Here is a 16,010-nt window from a genome sequence, read left to right on the forward strand (position 1 = left end):
GGCTAGCAGTCCACACTACTGACTGCCTTACTTTTACTCTGGCCACTCTTCCAAGATCTAGCACCTGGAAGCAGCACTCCACAGCTACATAGAGCTAACAGGGAATCCTGTTGGCTACGGAACACATGTGTAATTGATATGCACTAACATTATCTACATTATGAACATATCAGCATAAGGGTCAGGCTTAGATATTATGGTTGACATTCTCACTGTCGACATGTCAGTGGTGACGTGTACCTATTGTCAGCATTCAGACCATGACTACTTTCTGATTGATGAACCGACAAACCAACAACAGGTGCAATAGATGCCATGCTTTATTTGGTGAATCAGACCATTGCCCTAACATTGCTTCTATTTTATGGAGGAAAGAAATCATCTATTTCCATAAACACAACACATTACTGTTACAATGACATACTGTATACACACAATACCTTATTGGGCCCTTCTTTTCTGACCATTACAAGCTTGGCAGGCTGTTGGTGCAGGCAGTGTGGAGCAGATTTATTGTTTCCGACTGTCTCGTCTCTACTTGGTGACGTATAGAAGGACATGTCAACTTTGGAGAAAGCTTTGTGCAACCGTTGGGACAGCTCGAACATTATTATATTTAAATGCTCTGCAGAGAAATAGAAGGAGAGGTGGTTTTAGTTGAAATGAAATTACTAAATAACAGGAGTTGTGCGGCTTCAAGGGCAAAGATTGCAGACCAGGGCCGGTATCCAAATAGCCGCAGAAAAGTTGGCGCTGTAAAAATAAGAATTTACTTACCGATAATTCTATTTCTCGTAGTCCGTAGTGGATGCTGGGGACTCCGTCAGGACCATGGGGTTTAGCGGCTCCGCAGGAGACAGGGCACAATAATAAAAGCTTTAGGATCAGGTGGTGTGCACTGGCTCCTCCCCCTATGACCCTCCTCCAAGCCTCAGTTAGGATACTGTGCCCGGACGAGCGTGCATAATAAGGAAGGATATTGAATCCCGGGTAAGACTCATACCAGCCACACCAATCACACCGTACAACCTGTGATCTGAACCCAGTTAACAGTATGATAACAACGAAGGAGCCTCTGAAAAGATGGCTCACAACAAGAATAACCCGATTTTTGTAACAATAACTATGTACAAGTATTGCAGACAATCCGCACTTGGGATGGGCGCCCAGCATCCACTACGGACTACGAGAAATAGAATTATCGGTAAGTAAATTCTTATTTTCTCTAACGTCCTAAGTGGATGCTGGGGACTCCGTCAGGACCATGGGGATTATACCAAAGCTCCCAAACGGGCGGGAGAGTGCGGATGACTCTGCAGCACCGAATGAGAGAACTCCAGGTCCTCCTCAGTCAGGGTGTGCCCCTGACCAAGTAGCAGCTCGGCAAAGTTGTAAAGCCGAGACCCCTCGGGCAGCCGCCCAAGATGAGCCCACTTCCTTGTGGAATGGGCTTTTACTGATTTTGGCTGTGGCAAGCCTGCCACAGAATGTGCAAGCTGAATTGTACTACAAATCCAGCGAGCAATCGTCTGCTTAGAAGCAGGAACACCCATCTTGTTGGGTGCATACAGGCTAAACAGCGAGTTAGATTTTCTGACTCCAGTCGTCCTGGAAACATATATTTTCAGGGCCCTGACAACGTCAAGTAACTTGGAGTCCTCCAAGTCCCTAGTAGCCGCAGGTACCACAATAGGTTGGTTCATGTGAAAAACAGAAAACACCTTAAGGAGAAATTGAGGACGAGTCCTCAATTCTGCCCTGTCAGAATGAAAAATTAAGTAAGGGCTTTTATATGATAAAGCCGCCCATTCTGACACACGCCTGGCTGAAGCCAGGGCTAATAGAATCTTCACCTTCCATGTGAAATATTTTAATTCCACAGTGGTGAGTGGATCAAACCAATGTGACTTTAGGAAACTCAAAACAACATTGAGATCCCAAGGTGCCACTGGGGGCACAAAAGGAGGCTGTATATGCAGTACCCCTTTTACAAACGTCTGAACTTCAGGCACTGAAGCCAGTTCTTTCTGGAAGAAATTCGACAGGGTCGAAATTTGAACCTTAATGGACCCTAATTTTAGGCCCATAGACAGTCCTGTTTTCAGGAAATGTAGGAAACGACCCAGTTGGAATTCCTCTGTAGGGACCTTCTTGGCCTCACACCACGCAACATATTTTCGCCAAATGCGGTGAAAATGTTTTGCGGTTACATCCTTCCTGGCTTCGACCAGGGTAGGGATGACTTCATCTGGAATGCCCTTTCAGGATCCGGCGTTCAACTGCCATGCCGTCAAACGCAGCCGCGGTAAGTCTTGGAACAGACAAGGCCCCTGCTGGAGCAGGTCCTTTCTTAAAGGTAGAGGCCACGGTTCTTCCGTAAGCATCTCTTGAAGTTCCGGGTACCAAGTCCTTCTTGACCCATCCGGAACCACGAGTATCGTTCTTACTCATCTCCTTCTTATGATTCTCAGTACTTTTGGTATGAGATGCATAGGAGGGAACACATACCCTGACTGGTACACCCACAGTGTTACCAGAGCGTCCACCGCTATTGCCTGAGGGTCCCTTGACCTGGCGCAATATTTGTCTAGTTTTTTGTTCAGGCGGGACGCCATCATGTCCACCTTTGGTTTTTCCCAACGGTTTACAATCATGTGGAAGACTTCCCGCTGAAGTCCCCACTCTCCCGGGTGGAGGTTATGCCTGCTGAGGAAGTCTGCTTCCCAGTTTTCCACTCCCGGAATTAACACTGCTGAGAGTGTTATCACATGATTTTTCGCCCAGCGAAGAATCCTTGCAGTTTCTGCCATTTCCCTCCTGCTTCATGTGCCGCCCTGTCTGTTTACGTGGGCGACTGCCGTGATGTTGTCCCACTGGATCAATACCGGCTGACCTTGAAGCAGAGGTCTTGCTAAGCTTAGAGCCTTGTAAATTGCCCTTAGCTCCAGTATATTTATGTGGAGAGAAGTCTCCAGACTTGATCACACTCCCTGGAAATTTTTTCCTTGTGTGACTGCTCCCCAGCCACTCAGGCTGGCATCCGTGGTCACCAGGACCCAGTCCTGAATGTCGAATCTGCGGCCCTTTCATAGATGAGCTTTCTGCAGCCACCGCAGAAGAAAACACCCTTGTCCTTGGAGACAGGGTTATCCGCTGATGCATCTGAAGATGCGATCCGGACCATTTTCCCAGCAGATTCCACTGAAAGGTTCTTGCGTGAAATCTACCGAATGGGATCGCTTTGTAAGAAACCACCATTTTTCACAGGACCCTTGTGCAATGATGCACTGATACTTTTCCTGGTTTTAGGAGGTTCCTGACTAGCTCGGATAACTCCCTGGCCTTCTTCTCCGGGAGAAAACATCCTTTTCTGGACTGTGTCCAGAATCATTCCTAGGAACATTAGACGTGTCGTCGGAAAAAGCTGCGATTTTGGAATATTTAGAATCCACTCGTGCTGTCGTAGAACTACTTGAGATAGTGCTACTCCGACCGCCAACTGTTCTCTGGACCTTGCCCTTATCAGGAAAGCGCCCATATTTCTTTTAGGAAGAATCATCATTTCGGCCATTACCATGGTAAAGACCCGGGGTGCCGTGGACAATCCAAACGGCAGCTTCTGAACTGATAGTGACAGTTCTGTACCACGAACCTGAGATACCCTTGGTGAGAAGGGCAAAATTTGGACATGTAGGTAAGCGTCCCTGATATCCAGTGACACCATATCGTCCTGGTTCGCTATCACTGCTCTGAGTGACTCCATCTTGATTTGAACCCTTGTATGTAATTGTTCAAATCTTTTAGATCTCACCGAGCCGTTTGGCTTCAGTACCACAATATAGTGTGGAATAATACCCCTTCCCTTGTTGTAGGAGGGGTACTTTGATTATCACCTGCTGGGAATACAGGCTGTGAATTTTTGTTCCAATACTGCCTCCCTGTCGGAGGGAGACGTTGGTAAAGCAGACTTCAGGAACTTGTGAGGGGAAGACGTCTCGAATTTCCAATGTACACCTGGGATACTACGTGTAGGATCCAGGAGTCCACTTGCGAGTGAGCCCACTGCGTGCTGAAACTCTTGAGATGACCCCCCACCGCACCTGAGTCCGCTTGTATGGCCCCAGCGTCATGCTGCGGACTTGGCAGAAGCTGTGGAGGACTTCTGTTCCTGGGAATGGGCTGCCTGCTGCAGTCTTCTTCCCTTTCCTCTAACCCTGGGCAGATATGACTGGCCTTTTGCCCGCCTGCCTTTATGGGTACGAAAGGACTGAGACTGAAAAGACTGTGTCCTTTTCTGCTGAGATGCGACTTGGGGTAACAAAAGTGGATTTTCCAGCTGTTGCCATGGCCACCAGGTCCGATGGACCGCCCCTTTATACGGCAATACTTCCATGTGCCGTCTGGAATCTGCATCACCTGACCACTGTCGTGTCTATAAACATCGTCTGGCAGATATGGACATCACATCTACTCTTGATGCCAGAATGCAAATATCCCTCTGCGCATCTCGCATATATAGAAATGCATCCTTAAAATGCTCTATAGTCAATAAAATATTGTTCCTGTCAAGGGTATCAATATTTTCAGTCAGGAAATCCGACCAAGCCCCCCCAGCGCTGCACATCCAGGCTGAGGCGATTGCTGGTCGTAGTATAACACCAGTATGTGTGTATATACTTTTTAGGATATTTTTCAGCTTCCTATCAGCTGGCTCTTTGAGGGCGGCCGTATCTGGAGACGGTAACGCCACTTGTTTTTATAAGCGTGTGAGCGCCTTATCCACCCTAAGGTGTGTTTCCCAACTCGCCCTCACTTCTGGCGGGAAAGGGTATACCTCCAATAATTTTCTATCGGAGGAAACCCACGTATCATCACACACTTTAATTTATCTGATTCAGGAAAAACTACAAGTAGATTATTCCCACCCTACATAATACCCTTATTTGTGGTACTTGTAGTATCAGAAATATGTAACACCTCCTTCATTGCCCTTAACATGTAACGTGTGGCCCTAAAGGAAAATACGTTTGTTTCTTCACCGTCGACACTGAAGTCAGTGTCCGTGTCTGTGTCGACCAACTGAGGTAAATGGGCGTTCTTACAAGCCCCTGACGGTGTCTGAGACGCCTGGACAGGTACTAATTTGTTTGCCGGCCGTCTCATGTCGTCAACCGACCTTGCATCGTGTTGACATTATCACGTAATTCCTAAATAAGCCATCCATTCCGGTGTCGACTCCCTAGAGAGTGACATCACCAATACAGGCAATTTGCTCCGCCTCCTCACCAACATCGTCCTCCTACATGTCGACACACACGTACCGACACACAGCACACACACAGGGAATGCTCTGATAGAGGACAGGACCCCACTAGCCCTTTGGGGAGACAGAGGGAGAGTTTGCCAGCACACACCAAAAACGCTATAATTATACAGGGACAACCCCTTATACAAGTGTTTTCCCTTATAGCATTTTCACATATGTAAACATATCGCCAAATAAGTGCCCCCCCTCTCTGTTTTAACCCTGTTTCTGTAGTGCAGTGCAGGGGAGAGCCTGGGAGCCTTCCTCACAGCAGAGCTGAGCAGGAAAATGGCGCCGTGTGCTGAGGAGAATAGGCCCCGCCCCCTAAAACGGCGGGCTCTTCTCCCGGAGTTTGTGAGATCTGGCAGGGGTTAAATACATCCATATAGCCTCAAGGGCTATATGTGATGTATTTTAGCCATAAAAAAGGTATAATACATTGCTGCCCAGGGCGCCCCCCCCAGCGCCCTGCACCCTCAGTGACCGCTGGTATGAAGTGTGCTGACAACAATGGCGCACAGCTGCAGTGCTGTGCGCTACCTTATGAAGACTGAAAGTCTTCTGCCGCCTGTTTCTGGACCTCTGGACCTCTTCAACTTCGGCATCTGCAAGGGGGGTCGGCGGCACGGCTCCGGGACGAACCCCAGGGTGAGACCTGTGTTCCGACTCCCTCTGGAGCTAATGGTGTCCAGTAGCCTAAGAAGCAAATCCATCCTGCACGCAGGTGAGTTTACTTCTCTCCCCTAAGTCCCTCGTAGCAGTGAGCCTGTTGCCAGCAGGACTCACTGAAAATAAAAAACCTAACTTAAACTTTTATTCTAAGCAGCTCAGGAGAGCCACCTAGATTGCACCCTTCTCGGCCGGGCACAAAAATCTAACTGAGGCTTGGAGGAGGGTCATAGGGGGAGGAGCCAGTGCACACCACCTGATCCTAAAGCTTTTATTATTGTGCCCTGTCTCCTGCGAAGCCGCTAAACCCCATGGTCCTGACGGAGTCCCCAGCATCCACTTAGGACGTTAGAGAAATAGGATTTTAGTACCTACCGGTAAATCCTTTTCTCTTAGTCTGTAGAGGATGCTGGGGACTCCAAAAGGACCATGGGGTATAGACGGATCCGCAGGAGCTTGGGCACACTATAAAGACTTAAACTGGGTGTGAACTGGCTCCTCCCTCTATGCCCCTCCTCCAGACCTCAGTTAGAAAACTGTGCCCAGGAGAGATGGACATTTCGAGGAAAGAATTTATTGTTATAACCACGGTGAGTGTCATACCAGCTCACACCACGAACATACCGCAGAACGTGACATTCAATAGAATACTAGCCAACGGCATGAATAATACACAGCCACATGCTGAGAGAATATATAACACAACCTGTGTGTCAACACAACCAATAATAAGACACCGCATGCCATGGCATGAAGAATGGTAGCAACAGCCTGACAGAGAAGAACCACCACCAGGGTGTAACCAAAACCAATAACTGCAGACACAGTACGCACTGGGATGGGTGCCCAGCATCCTCTACGGACTAAGAGAAAAGGATTTACCGGTAGGTACTAAAATCCTATTTTCTCATACGTCCTAGAGGATGCTGGGGACTCCAAAAGGACCATGGGGTCTATACCAAAGCTCCAGAACGGGCGAGAGAGTGCGGACGACTCTGCAGCACCGACTGAGCAAACAAAAGGTCCCCATCAATCAGAGTATCAAACTTGTCGAACATAGCCAAAGCGTTTGAACCCGACCAAGACTCCGCTCGGCCAAGTTGAACCGCCGAGACTCCTCGGGCATCCGCCCAAGAAGAGCCCGTCTTCCCAGTAGAAATGGCCTCCACCGACTTCGGTGACGGCAATCCAGCCGTAAAACAAACATGCCAAATCGCATTACAGATCCAGCGTGTAACAGACTGCATAACGCAGTCTTCCAAACCATGCTGGGAACATACCAGACAAACAGAACCTCTGCTCCTCCAAACTGAGCCAAATTGGCGACCTAATATTCAAATCCCTGGCTACATCGAGAGAGTTTGAATCAGCTAATGCATAAGTAACCACCGGCATCAAAATAGGCCGATTTCTGCGACACCCAGAAACCACTCTTGGCAGAACTACTAACAGAGTTCTCAATTCCTCTCTATCCACATGAAAGATCAAATAAGGCTCTTGTGAGACAAAACCACCACTTCTGACACCCGCCATGCGGATGTCAAAGCCAATAGCATGACCACTTTCCAAGAGAGAAATTTTTGCAAAGAAACTTATTAAGCCACACTGCACTGAAATGGAGCTCCACTTTAGGCTTGCATACACACCGGCTTGTAAAGTATGGATAAGAACGACCTAGCCGAAATTCTTCCATAGGAGCCTTCCAGGATACACACCAAGACACATAGGTACGCCAACTACGGTGGTAAAGCTTTGCCGTTACTTCTTTCCTAGCCTGAAGAATCTGAGGAAACAACTTCACTGGGAACCCCCTTTCGGCTTAGGATATGGCATTCCACTGCCCGATCTCGTTGTAACAGTCCCTCACGTAGAGGAAGAGGGCAGGAATCTTCTATGAGTAAATCAGGAAAACACTGGATAGCAAACCCTCCTTGGCTAGACCGGATCCAAGAGGATCACCTGAACCTTTGTTCATCTAACGTTTATCACCTTCCAAAAAAGTGAAAGCTGAGAGGCCACATAGACCGACAACAAACACCCACGGTGTCACTAGGGTGTCCACTGCTATAGCTTGAGTGTCCATTGACCTGGAACAATATCCCTGAGGCGAGACGCCAACCTGTCCAATAGCGACATTCCTCAAAGACTTGTCACATCTGTGAAAACTGCTCGATGATGACTGAATGTCTCCTGGATGGAGATCGCGTCAGCAGAGGAAATCTATTTCTCCGTTGTTCACCTCCGCAACGAAGACTGCTAATATAGCGTTTTCCAGACTTTCCACCCAATGGCAAAACTGTGCATCTTCTGCCATTGCCGCTTTGCTCCTTCGGCTTACTTACGTCACTGTTGACAAGTCGCCTGGCAGAATGAACACAGGCAGAACACGAAGACTACGTTCGTTGAAACTAACCCTTAATTCAAGAAAGCTTATTTCTGACAAGTTTTCCAACTTGCCCTTATCCCCTGGAAACACGTCCTTTGTAAGGACTGCTCCCCAGCCTCGGAGATCTGTATGCACGGACACCAGGATCTACCCCTGGAACTCGAACCTTCCTCCCTCTAGAAGGAGAGAACCGAGCAGACACCACAGGAGCGATGTCCTGGCCATTAGGATTATATTCTTGTGCATGTGCAGGTGACCCCAGGACCACATTCCCAACTGGTCTCTTGAAAGCCACTCTAGCTTTAGACCTGCTCACCAAAAAAGGCCTCTGAGGCCGCACCCAACTGTCTTAGTAACGGAACACATTGATGAAGTGTCACAGCAAAGCTGATCCAACTCTGGATCCTCAGACCTCTTTCCACAGGAAAACACCGAACCTTATTCAGTCATTATCTACTCTGAAAACCACCTCCGACAACTGTGTCGTTGGAAGCAACAGCCAATCCCTGTGTCGAAGAACAGTCAGAGAGAAACAACGATTTGCACCTTTATACAGAGACAACCGGACAATGTCCTGAACCTGACGCACCTCTGTATGGTGTCGCGTACAATCTCCCTTTCCAGAGTGGAACGGCAAGATCAATTAAAAAAACAGTAAGGGGAAACAACCGTAACTCAGAATGTCCCCCTTTGGATTCTATAAAAAACCCACAGGTCCTAGTCTATTTCTGGACCAACTGAAAATAGTAGACGAGTGCCCACCAGAGTAGGGACCAGCCCGACAGACTCAGCTACCATGGTGGATGTGGTGGAAACAGAAAACGACATTCACTTCTGCGAACCTAGCCAGGCTGCAGAACTCTTACCTTTTCACCTTCCACTGTCAGCACAGAAAAGGAAAAAAGAACGGTATCGAACCGATTAAAACGACTGCATCCACAAAAGAATGCGTCACCAACCGTTGTGAAGGAGGCTAACTCACGAAGTTAGACTTACCAGTGGTATCCGCCAAGATTGACTGAACAGGGGCCTGTCCCAGCAGCTGAATACCTCCCTCCAGTATCTCTCGGAGACATCCTCAGCATTTTCCCGGTCACACCTCCTGCTGTCACGTGGCAGCCTGCTGCAATGTTATAATGTAGAATCAACATAGGCAAGCCTACCCACTCTGTGTAGGGTAATTCTATCGGATGCCTACCCGAATACCACACTCCCTCAAGTGCATACAGTGCAAATAAGGTCAAAGTATAGAAATAAAATATCACTTCGCTTCCTGGGTATGATCCTTTGCGACCGGGCTCTGCGTCGACCAGGAGTTGACTGCCATAATGTTCTCTCCGCGACAGGAAGAGAATAATATGCGGACTCCTTGAGAGGATTGAAAACCAACTCGTCACGGACAATCTAGAGCTTAATCAACAGAGCACATGAGAAGAATACCATTATTTCAGCATTCATGGATATACATAATGTAATACACAATAAAACACACATATCCTAACCATGCATATATAAACATATATCTACATATATACATATAGATATAACCTATACGCAAGTGGATCGTCCAGACCTGACAGGTCCCTAGTGACAGTAATGTGTTGTGAATGTGTATGACCATGTACTAACATGCCCCAGATGTGGATTTACCAGGAACGTTATGGTCGACAGAAACTTAGTAAATGTCGACATCAAGGAATAGTAAGCGGGCAAAAAATAATAATAATAATAATAATAATAATAATAATAATAATAATAATCTTGGAACCCCGAGGGGTCTGAGGGAAGGATACATATACAAATTCAATAACACTCCCCCCACATATCCTATAAATATAGGTACAAGGCAATAACAGCCTTTTAATTTTTTTACCCAGGAAATACCGTTGATGCCGACAGGGCATCCACAAACAACTGTGCCTCCCCTCACGTGTTTACTTTTTCAAGCACACAAACACCAATCTGCTAATACTTAATTTTCCGAATCAAGTACCGCCATGCGCCGGCGAAGCCGGCAGTTATCCCCCAGTAGTGTGTGACAAAGCCCTGACACCTGTCGACATTTGTCGACTAACCGATAGTGGGAAACAACAGGAAAACACTGAATTTAGGTATCACAACAAGGATTATGCGTCCATTATCAAACATAATGCTATATGACACCCATATAGCTTTAAAAACGCTGTGCCCCCCTCCTTCATACTATACAGTAAATCTTGGTGGGGACCTGAGAAAAATGGGGCTGACTCCTCTGTGAGGGCTAAGCTCCGCCCCTTCCCAGTGCGCTTAAGCCCACTCAAACAATATATATATATATATATATATATATATATATATACATACACACCTATATTCAGCTGGGGCGACCTATATACAGTGAGTAACCCCCTGTATATATATTCTTTTAAGCCCCGCCCCTCGGCGTGCTACAGCTCCAATATCTTATCTATAAACAGGTCGGGCCCCATATATAGTGTAAAGACACTATATACCATCAGACACTAAAGTCGCTCCCCCCGTGCGCCCTGCACCCAAGCAGACCATCGGCGTGTGTAAGCCGCAGCGCGCCCCCACTATCAAATGGCAGGGTTATCGCATGGGGCGCCCGGGACCCACAAATAAACTGTACACATATACATAAACGATATATATATATATATATATATGGTGACCAGGGCGCCGGGGGGGGTGTGATGGCGCAGCTCCGGGAACAAGCAGCTAGGCGCACCAAGTGATCGAACCCTCTGGAGCTAATGGTGTCCAGTAGCCGAGACGCTGAGCCTTTAAACTAAGAGGAAGTAGGTCCTGCTCCACTCCCCTCCCCTCACTCCCACGCTGCAGGGAGCCTGTAGCCAGCAGGTCTGCCTGAAAATAACAAACCTAACATAAAGTCTTTTGGAGAAACTCAGTAGAGCTCCCCTAGTGTGTGACCCATCACTCCTGGGCACAAAGTCTAACTGAGGTCTGGAGGAGGGGCATAGAGGGAGGAGCCAGTTCACACCCAGTTTAAGTCTTTATAGCGTGCCCAAGCTCCTGCGGATCCGTCTATACCCCATGGTCCTTTTGGAGTCCCCAGCATCCTCTAGGACGTATGAGAAATTGGATAGCCCTGTATTTGTTCAAATTACATATTCAAACATTAAATATTTTTATGAATTTATTTTATTGACCTATGACAACATATACAATAGACACTGCTACATAATAACAACACTACGTATATAGCGAAGGCGTGCTGAGCGCAAGGACTGCGTTCAGATGTATCTGAGTAAAATAGCTAAATGCTGTATTGACCTTCGCATATCAGGTGCTATTAGGTTTAATACCGCTGCAATTTCTGGCAGATTTTATAAAACACAAGTCAATATTTAAAGTAATACAGGTTGAGTATCCCATATACAAATATTCCGAAATACGGAATATTCCGAATTACGGACTTTTTTTTAGTGAGAGTGAGGTAGTGAAACCTTTGTTTTCTGATGGCTCAATGTCCACAAACTTTGTTTAATACACAAAGTTATTAAAAATATTGTATTACATGACCTTCAGGCTGTGTGTACAAGGTGTATATGAAACATAAATGAATTGTGTGAATGTAGACACACTTTGTTTAATGCACAGTTATTATAAATATTGGCTAAAATGACCTTCAGGCTGTGTGTATAAGGTGTATATGTAACATAAATACATTCTGTGCTTAGACTTAGGTCCCATCACCATGATATCATTATGGTATGCAATTATTCCAAAATACGGAAAAATCCGATATCCAAAATTCTTCCGGTCCCAAACATTTTGGATAAGGGATACTCAATCTGTACTAAATTATAACATACAATGGCAAGAAGTAGAAGATAGACATATATAAATTGTTCCCCAAACTTCTTATAGTGTTTGCAAGTTTGGGCAGTCTTATCTTAGATCAGTGATGGCTAACCTTGACACTCCAGCTGTTGTTGAACTACATATCCCAGCATGCCTTGCTACAGTTTTGATATTTGGCCATGCTAAAATTGATGCAGGGCATGCTGGGATGTATAGTTCAACAACAGCTGGAGTGTCAAGGTTAGCCATCACTGTCTTAGATTATGTGTATATTTTATACAATAACAACAGATTGTTTTCCAAAAATGGACCCAGTCGCCGTCCCTTCCCCAACCCCAAATTACTGCGGCCTGTAAATCAAGCTGGGTCTTAGGGAGCATTGCGTGCGAGGACGCAGCCCCCATTCTGCACATGCGCAGTGTCCCCACCATCGGACCTGTACGCTAACCATCGGGTAAATCGCTTCATGTGTGCAAGCTTAACCCAGGTCTGGGCAATTGCCACAGGTAGACTCTGTACCAATTATATTACTGCTGTCACCTGAGTCACTTACAGAGTTGACTGATTGGTGCCTGATTTCTACAATGTTCTGTCCAATGTTGACTTTTGCTCTATAAAAATCCAGAGTGAATCAGATGCTGATCACTGATTTCCAGCATTGCCTTATTAGTAACTGGCCTCATACAAAATAATTGCATTTTAAACAACCAATACTAATAAAGAGCAGGATGAAACTACAATACTAAAAGATCTATACAAATGAGCATAAAACCAAAACACTGCAGTATTTACAGTAAACAAATGACTTTGTAAGCGGCTATAATCATTAGATATCTCCTTCATGATGACTCATGAAAATGGGAATCAATTCTGTATTGTAGTTAGGTGTTTTCTGCAATTGTCCACTTTAAAGAGGTGCTAGCTAATCCTACTTGCAGGGCCATGCAAATCCTGTCACTATGATAACCATCTCTTTAGGATTAAAGGACATAAGCCATTCTGTAGTCTTGGTAATTGCAGGAGGAGGAGGCGTTGAAGGTAGACATGTACAGTATGTATTTTAATAGAAATGCAGTCATGTAATGCATTCATGAAATGTACTTATGACACACTACTAAAAATGAATGGGGGAATTCAATTGTTATCACTGCCCAATCGCCTGTCTAAAGTGACAGGAGACTGCAGGGGCAATATTCAATTGTTACTGGTTATAGCGCCGGTTGTGCCCATTAGTGTCGGATTTGGCCAAATAAAGCAACTAAACTAAGGAGCGCAATTGCAAAATGTGCTGTTTGGGGGCTCAAACTGGTCACTTTTCTCACATTTCAGCTCCCAACCCCCGGGGGATGGAGAGCTGAAATGCCGGTGCCAGCAGCTAGTCACGCCTGACAGGAGCAACAATTGAATGGCTCCATCAGGCACGCAGGAAAGACAGCTGTCGGCGGTAACAACTGAATTCCCCCCCTAAAAGTGACTGTGAAGCTCTTACTTTATTACTGACTATCCTTATAATTTGCTGCAGAAATTAATCGAGTGTGGGTGGAGGGAGCGTTATCTTATGCAGGACACGGCACTGTGAGTGGCGTTCACCCTTGAAATCTATAAAAATATCAGAATAATGCCTAAAGTAATCTCATGATTAACATTTTAGCCAGAAGCAAGCCACTGTTCAATACTGCACTTTATGATATTTTCATCTCTTGTTTCCCCATTAATTATATTTGCTTTTATTTATGTTATTTGCTTATATCATTATTTCCTTGTTTTACATGTACAGCAACCAATAAAAATGAGGCACAACAATGGGGGTCATTCCGAGTTGATCGTAGCTGTGCTGAATTTAGCACAGCTACGATCATGTTCCCAGACATGCAGGGGGGACGCCCAGCACAGGGCTAGTCCGCCCCGCATGTCTGGCCGGCCGCCCCCCCACAAGTACAAAAGCGCAATGCTTTTGTATTTGTGGAGTTGATCGTCGCTGCCCCTGGTCGAAGCGGCTGCATGTGACGTCACGCAGCCGCTGCGGCCCGCCCCCCCACGGTCCGGCCACGCCTGCGTTGGCCGGACTGCACCTCCATAATGGCGGCCAAATGCCGCCGTGCTGTCCCCTCCCGCCCAGCGACCGCCTCTGCCTGTCAATCAGGCAGAGGTGAGCGCGTGGGAACGACGGCCTTTGGCCATCCGGCATGCGCCGGCGCGTGCGCAGTTATGACCAGATCTCTGCGATAAACTGCAGCGAGCAATCAGGTCAGAATGACCCCCAATATAAATCCCAATTTATATATGTAAAAAATAGAATTGATGTAGCTCTTACAAAAAGGTTAATAAAAATGACCAACGCTATTAGAGATATCTTCATTCAAATGTTGTTAATTAAGGCATTAAGAGATATGTACAGATGTGTCCACTTACATCTAGCCTCCCTGCACATTAAACAGCCCTTTACGTCTTTGGGGTGTATTCAAAAGCTGTCGGAATCTGCCAGAAAGACGTCAGCTTCCGACAGATTTCGGTCGGATGGGGTTCCGACCTATTCAAAATGTGCATATTTTTTCCGATAAGTCAGGAATTCCCGACTTGACAGAAAACACGTGAATCGGCGGAATAGACGCTGATCCATGTGCTTCTGACGGAAATGGGGCCAAATCCAACAGGTTTTGGCCCGCTTTCCGACAAACTCAATCCGACTTGAAAACAAGTGGGATTGAGGTGATGAGACGGGGAGCGGTGCGGCGGGCTACGGGGATGAGAGGTACCTTGCCTGGCCGCACCTCTCTCCCTGCAGCACCTACCCCCGCCACCGCAGACATCACCGTCGCTGCCGCAGACACTGTCAGCTCCCCCTGCCACCGTCCAGCTCCCCCCGCACCCGTCACCTCCCCCCGCTGTCTGTCGCCGTCTGCTCCCACCGCCGCCGCTGTCAGCGCACCCGGCAGCTGCTGAAAGCAGTGGCAGGACAGGACCCCGGGTACGGCCAAATCCGACAGTTGGATATGGCTCAAATCCGACAGTCGGATTTGGCCGTCCATTGAATAGCCTTTGTCGGATCCATTCCGACAAATGCATGTCGGAATGGATCCGACACTTATTGAATACACGCTTTTACGTGTGACTTATGCTGATTACGAAATGCTGCGCTACAGTGGTATCCTAGAAGCTACATTACAGTGTTTTCCTAGAAACCATTTTATACACAGATACCGCTGCAGACACACAAGGAATATAGGCATTGCGCATATCATTTTAATCAGCAAAAGCTGCTATGCATCCTATTTCGTGATGTGAATAAGGCATATTTTCAGTAAAAAAAAAAATGTCTGACACTAACGGCGTTGCACTGGACCTAACAAGCTAACTCACGCCAAGCATCTCCCGCTACGTGATGTATTGAGGCAAGATGTATGCGGACACTTCTGTAACTATCTTACCAAAACGGAAAGTAAGACTATGATACAAATCATCTTAATGTCAAAAGAACAGAGGAATGAAATGTTATCCTATGCAAATAACTCACCACACTGCTGCCTTTTTACTGACAAGATTCTAGAAATTTGCTAGAAGAGGCTTTGATCTGAAACATATATCACAGCTCCAAACACATGACCAGACAGAATTTCTCTATTCTAATACCAGTTGAGGAATTACATAGTTCGATCAAATTTATCTCCAGCTGACCTTATGTGGTTGCATGGCCACTTCTAAAATACGTTTTAATTTTATAGTTATATTTGGGACTCTCCTTCCCCACTGAAGTCTATTAAACTTAACATTAGTGCCTACATGGATTACTCTGAGAATTTACTAAAACAGTGATGATCATGTGCT

General features: G+C 46.4%; 1 protein-coding gene across 6 annotated transcripts in view; it reads right to left on the reverse strand.

Annotated features, from left to right (window-relative positions):
- ZGRF1 (zinc finger GRF-type containing 1) overlaps positions 1–16,010 on the reverse strand; it is a 363,865-nt gene that overhangs the window by 95,038 nt on the left and 252,817 nt on the right. For all 6 annotated transcript variants that reach the window (XM_063920146.1, XM_063920145.1, XM_063920142.1 and 3 more), the window contains exon 13: positions 441–625. In XM_063920146.1, coding sequence (XP_063776216.1) covers positions 441–625 — 185 coding nt within the window. The remainder of the gene's footprint in view (positions 1–440; positions 626–16,010) is intronic.

Source organism: Pseudophryne corroboree, chromosome 1 (genome assembly GCF_028390025.1).
Source record: "Pseudophryne corroboree isolate aPseCor3 chromosome 1, aPseCor3.hap2, whole genome shotgun sequence".
NCBI classification, from domain to species: Eukaryota; Metazoa; Chordata; class Amphibia; order Anura; family Myobatrachidae; genus Pseudophryne; species Pseudophryne corroboree.